Genomic DNA, 5,000 nt, shown 5'->3' with positions numbered 1-5,000 from the left:
GACAAAACAAGCTGTTAAGTTCAAATTTCATAACCGCATACTATTTATGTGACTAAAGGGAGCACTACAGTGTTATGAATTTTAAAGCAACAATTATCTACAACTCTATTCGCACTTCCTTTGGCAGGTCTACAATTAAAATGTGCCTAAACGCTTGAAAATTTAAACATCAATTTGTTTGGTATTTGTAATGCATCTGCCACTGCTGCTGCTGCTGGTTTTAATACATTATTGAATGTTTCAAAGTACAATATCACACTTCTGCAATTAAAAAAAGATAAATTTAGAGACTGAAAAGTTTCACGTTTATTTTCATTCTTTTTGGTGTAATGAGCAATGAAATATTACAAAATAAGACCCATAAAATCTGGCTGACATTTGTGTGAATACCCTGTGCTAACAGTCCAAAGCAGGTAACACACATTACCTGCTGCAACATAACTGCTTGCTGCTGCTGGAGAAGTGCTTGAAGCTGCTGCGGAGACAACACTTGCTGCTGGAGAATCTGCTGCATTTGCTGAGGGGTGATCACCTGGGGAGTCATCATGGCCACTGACACAGGCACCTGCACAGGGAAAGAAAGATATCATCATCAAACACATTTTACTTTGACTGCACTACAGCAGTACATCTTTTTTATTTTGTAGCAAAGATGGACCATAATTTTTTACATAGTATTTATCACTGCAAAGTTCTAGTTTCAGTCAGAATCTGTTATTTTAAGGCCACAGTACTATTACAGTACTGTACTATTGCAGTACTACTACACAGGCACTCTATTTCCAGAGGCATCAGTTTTGATCAGACTCAAGCTTTATGTTTCACCTCTCTTATGTATTCCTGCAAGAAATTTAAGCATTGGCTAGTACAAATGTGTATTTAAAAATAAATGATCACATGGCAGGGCTCTCAACACTTCATAATCAATCATCTTATCAAGTGTCATAATGTTACGAATAGAAAAATCTATTGAGACTGTTTCAAAGGATATGATTAAGGCAGACAGCAAAATAAGTATCTTTAAGCAGTAAATGTTTTCCACAATAAAGACACTTAGCCTAAAAAATTTTTCGCATAATACATCACTTCAGTAGAAGAAGAACTTTCTTGCTCAGCTAGTCCTTTAAGAAGGTCTGATTTATACAGGAATAAAAATGTCATGGACATATCAGAGTACACAGCAAGGACTGCCACCTCAGTCACCTGCTCTCTGCAGAGAGAATCATGTTCTCAGCATTCCTAACTGAAAACTGAAAGTTGGGAAACCTTGGCATTAGATTATTAGTTTTTCCACTAAACTCTAGGAATGCATTTTTGAGTAGGTGCTGGTTTGGAAATGGCTTTATTTTCCACTTGTTATACACTGAGATCAAGTGTCTGCAAATGCATAAACACCCACATGCAGACATGTTCTCAGGAATATATGTGTGAGTTGGAAAGACACAGCAAACATGTTTCACTCAGTATGTAGGAGAGAAAAGTCCTAAGAAAGAGCCTGAGGTATTTCTTGAGCGCTGTAGCAGGCACACAATGTGAGACCATTGCTCCAGCTAACCCGGGCACGGTCAAACAGCTGTCAGCAAGCCAGGCTTTCCACTCATGAAAAAGCAGCCACTCGCTTGTCCAGCAAAATTCAAATGTTTTTTCTGTATATAATAGCAAGCTGGCATATAAATACTGCTTTGTGAGATGTTGTGGGACATTCCAGTCTTCTGTAAATCAGCAAAAATAATATTATTATTAATAAATTAAATCACGAGCCAATTTTAAGAGGAAAAACTCTTCTAATGTTTCTATTACTTGAACCTATCCCGAAAGACTTTGTATAAATGAAACAGAGGAAAAAAGAAACACAAGTCTGCTGAAATTTACTATTAGAAGAAATTACCTCATATAATATTACACAGAATACCACTTTCTACACAATTCATCACAGCGTAAACTATGGTCTTAAAACACTTACTAATTAAGAGTCTGAAAGTAAACATACCAGCCTTTACCAAAAAGTCTGATAATCTTTTTGCAAACATCAAATGAATTTTAAGAATAAAAATTCTGAAGGTTTTACTCTAAAATACAAATGGAAAAGACAAACCAGATTTCCACTCAGAAACTTGTGGAGAGGAATTTAAGCTCATCTATCCCTGCACTCCTTCCATAATCAACAGAATAAAGAAATCCTGAGCAAAGTTTATCTGATTTAGTTTAGGCATTTATTTTAACATGGAACTAAGCCCACATTCAGAATGGGCCTGTCTCTCTCCATGGAGTGCATGCTCACTTTTTAGTAGACACCTAACTTTCAGAGGATTAATTCTTGTTACACTTTGTAACATCGAGTTTTGTAGCACTGGAAACACCACACCTCTATACAATAATGTTTTATTTTAAGTTTACCAAGTCCTAAAGGCAAGACAAACAAGTTTTTACAACTTTGGGAGGCAGGAGCAAAGAACAAAATTCACTGGCTGGAGTCACTATTCAATTCCCTCAGAAGTCACCAAGAATTTCCTCTGTTCACTTGAGATCTGAATTTGTCTCCTTGTAACAATTGTATCTCAGTGATGCTGTTCAACTACTACATGTCCCACAGATATGAGAAGGCAGAGAGGAAGATGGACACTTTCCCAATTAAACCATTACCTTTAACCTTTAAACCCTGCAAGAACTTTCCTAATGCTTACATGCTTACTTTTTAAAATATGTACCAAAATATGAGTATTTTGATCTAAACTGAGTGAAAGTCAACCTAATTGTAACGGGCACTCATTTATTCATACTCTGTGCTAAAGACTCCAGCCTGTAAGACTAAGTTTAGCAACACTCATGGTACCATGAGAGTCCTCTATTCCTTAGTCTGAAATACAGATTCCCCTTCACCAGGCATATTTTTGTTAGCGTTTTAGGATCTGCTCTGAATCTCCCTAACTGCATACACGCTCTTATACTTGGAGAGATACCTGCTTTGCATTACGTTCTAACAGCTTTTCTCAAAAAATTTGTTTTTCCTGTAATTTTCAACAGTTCCTGTTTTTCAAGATGATAGAAGCATGAAAAAAACTGGCAGTCAAGATCATTAGTAAAAATATAGATTTATATAGATAATATTGCCTTTAAAAGAATTTTATGTGATGATCCTTACGTGTGTATCACACCTGATACATACATTCTTTCCCACAGATAAAGGATAAGGCATTTTGAAAACTGCTTGAGATTTACATTAGCAGAACACATTAAGCAAAGAGATTTCTCTAATTGTCATTAGGTAATATAAATTGGTACATTTCACAGCCTTCAGTGATACACCAGACTGTACTTTATTTCTTACTGGCATAGTGCTACTGTGCTATCTGGGTTGGAAGACTATCTGAAACCTGCTATTTTATGGCCAATTATATGCATTAGGTATATTTTGTTGATTTAGTGTCTGTTTTCCAAAATTTCTAATCTGATTTTACGAAAATGTAGCAAAGGCAATCTCTCACTCTTTTTCATAGAAATCTCTCAATGCATCTAAAATCAGTTCATGTAGAGTGACCCAATGAAGAGATAGGGTGGTTCCTTTGAGTGGGCCACAAATACCCCGAAGTTCTTGGTTAAACTTCTCATGAAAAATTGAAGTGACAAAGTGAAACATGATTTATGACTGCAACCTATTTGTTACATGGCATCCTCAAAGACACTGAACTCCTAACTCTGCCATGAAGATGACTTGTTATGCAATCCTACAAAACACAATGGGTGGGACAGCTGCTGAAGAACACAAATCTGTTGGCTCCATGATGGACCCAGAAGGAAGGTCCATCATATTCTGAAGTTTCTCATGTTTTTGTTGCAGGCTATTCCCCATTTATTTGGATTATCTTATAAATCCTGCTAAATAAAATTACAGATATCTAAACAATTTTTAACACATCTAAATGGCATTTCAGGCAAGAACATCTGTATACTGCTTTAGTACTGCATATGAATTTACAAATTAAGGAAAAGCTATGACTCAGATTGAAAACATGGATATTAGAAATTAGATAGATGAACATGGCTGCAAAAATGAAGACAGAACTTCTTTCAAGAATAAAAAATCTGGGTTTATCCCAGATCAATTTAATAGAGAAACAGTGGAGACTAAGGCTGTGCATTTAACAGCACTCTTCTGTTGTACATAAAAATTCAGCTTCAGCTGTAAAGAAGCTTGCCAGCTAAACACTCATCTATTGTTCCTATGAGCTAATTGATAACAAGAATCATACAAATTTATATTTTACATGTTACCCATAAAAATCATATTCTTAATGGCATAAACGGATAGGTAGCTTGCACCTGCAATAAGCTTTTGCATTTTTCAGAAGCCTTGAAAAATTGCACACATATTTTCAAGAACTGTTGACCAATCTCACCAAGTACAACCAGAGAAGACACACTATTTTTATTCCAAGTTCCTTTTATTTTGAAAGTCAGGTATTGATAATGAAAATTTCCTTAGTTTTCAGTGCTTTTGAGGAGAGTCACAAAATCACATATATTAGTCATATTCAGAGCTGGTTTAAGGTAGGTAGGAATTATTTCTTTGTTACAGACAGACGAAACAAGTCACCACCTTTAATTAATTAATCCAAAATCACATCATATTTTAAGTGACAGATTTGAGAATGGAACCGTTCCGTAAGACAAGTCTCTCTGGCTTATTGAAAGATGCGTAATTAAACATTTAATGGAGAATCTTTCTGTAGGATTCTCCTTTCAGAAATAAATGTAGGCGTGAAACCAGGCACAGTACAGGATTGGGCTGTTCAGCATGAAACAATTATTTTAGAAGACGAAACTACTGCATTCCTTCTCTTCTTGCTTTTGTATACGTGTACCATAATAATAATCTTTTTAATCTTCCTGGTTCTATGATATTAGAAAGAGCTGAGAATAAACTGAGTGGTATTTGTAAGCTGTTCATAAATAGAGAACAAGAATACAAAATGATCCCTTTACACTGACAATATATACTG

At 35.5% G+C, this 5,000-nt stretch overlaps 1 protein-coding gene across 1 annotated transcript in view; it reads right to left on the bottom strand.

Moving 5' to 3' along the window:
- FOXP2 (forkhead box P2) overlaps window positions 1–5,000 on the bottom strand; it is a 413,000-nt gene that overhangs the window by 61,502 nt on the left and 346,498 nt on the right. The window contains exon 6 of the mRNA XM_048301832.1: window positions 428–565. Coding sequence (XP_048157789.1) covers window positions 428–565 — 138 coding nt within the window. The remainder of the gene's footprint in view (window positions 1–427; window positions 566–5,000) is intronic.

The sequence above is a fragment of the Corvus hawaiiensis genome, chromosome 4 (genome assembly GCF_020740725.1).
Source record: "Corvus hawaiiensis isolate bCorHaw1 chromosome 4, bCorHaw1.pri.cur, whole genome shotgun sequence".
NCBI classification, from domain to species: Eukaryota; Metazoa; Chordata; class Aves; order Passeriformes; family Corvidae; genus Corvus; species Corvus hawaiiensis.
The sequence above is the reverse complement of the archived record's forward strand: the minus strand, read 5'-3'. Positions and strand labels throughout refer to the sequence as shown.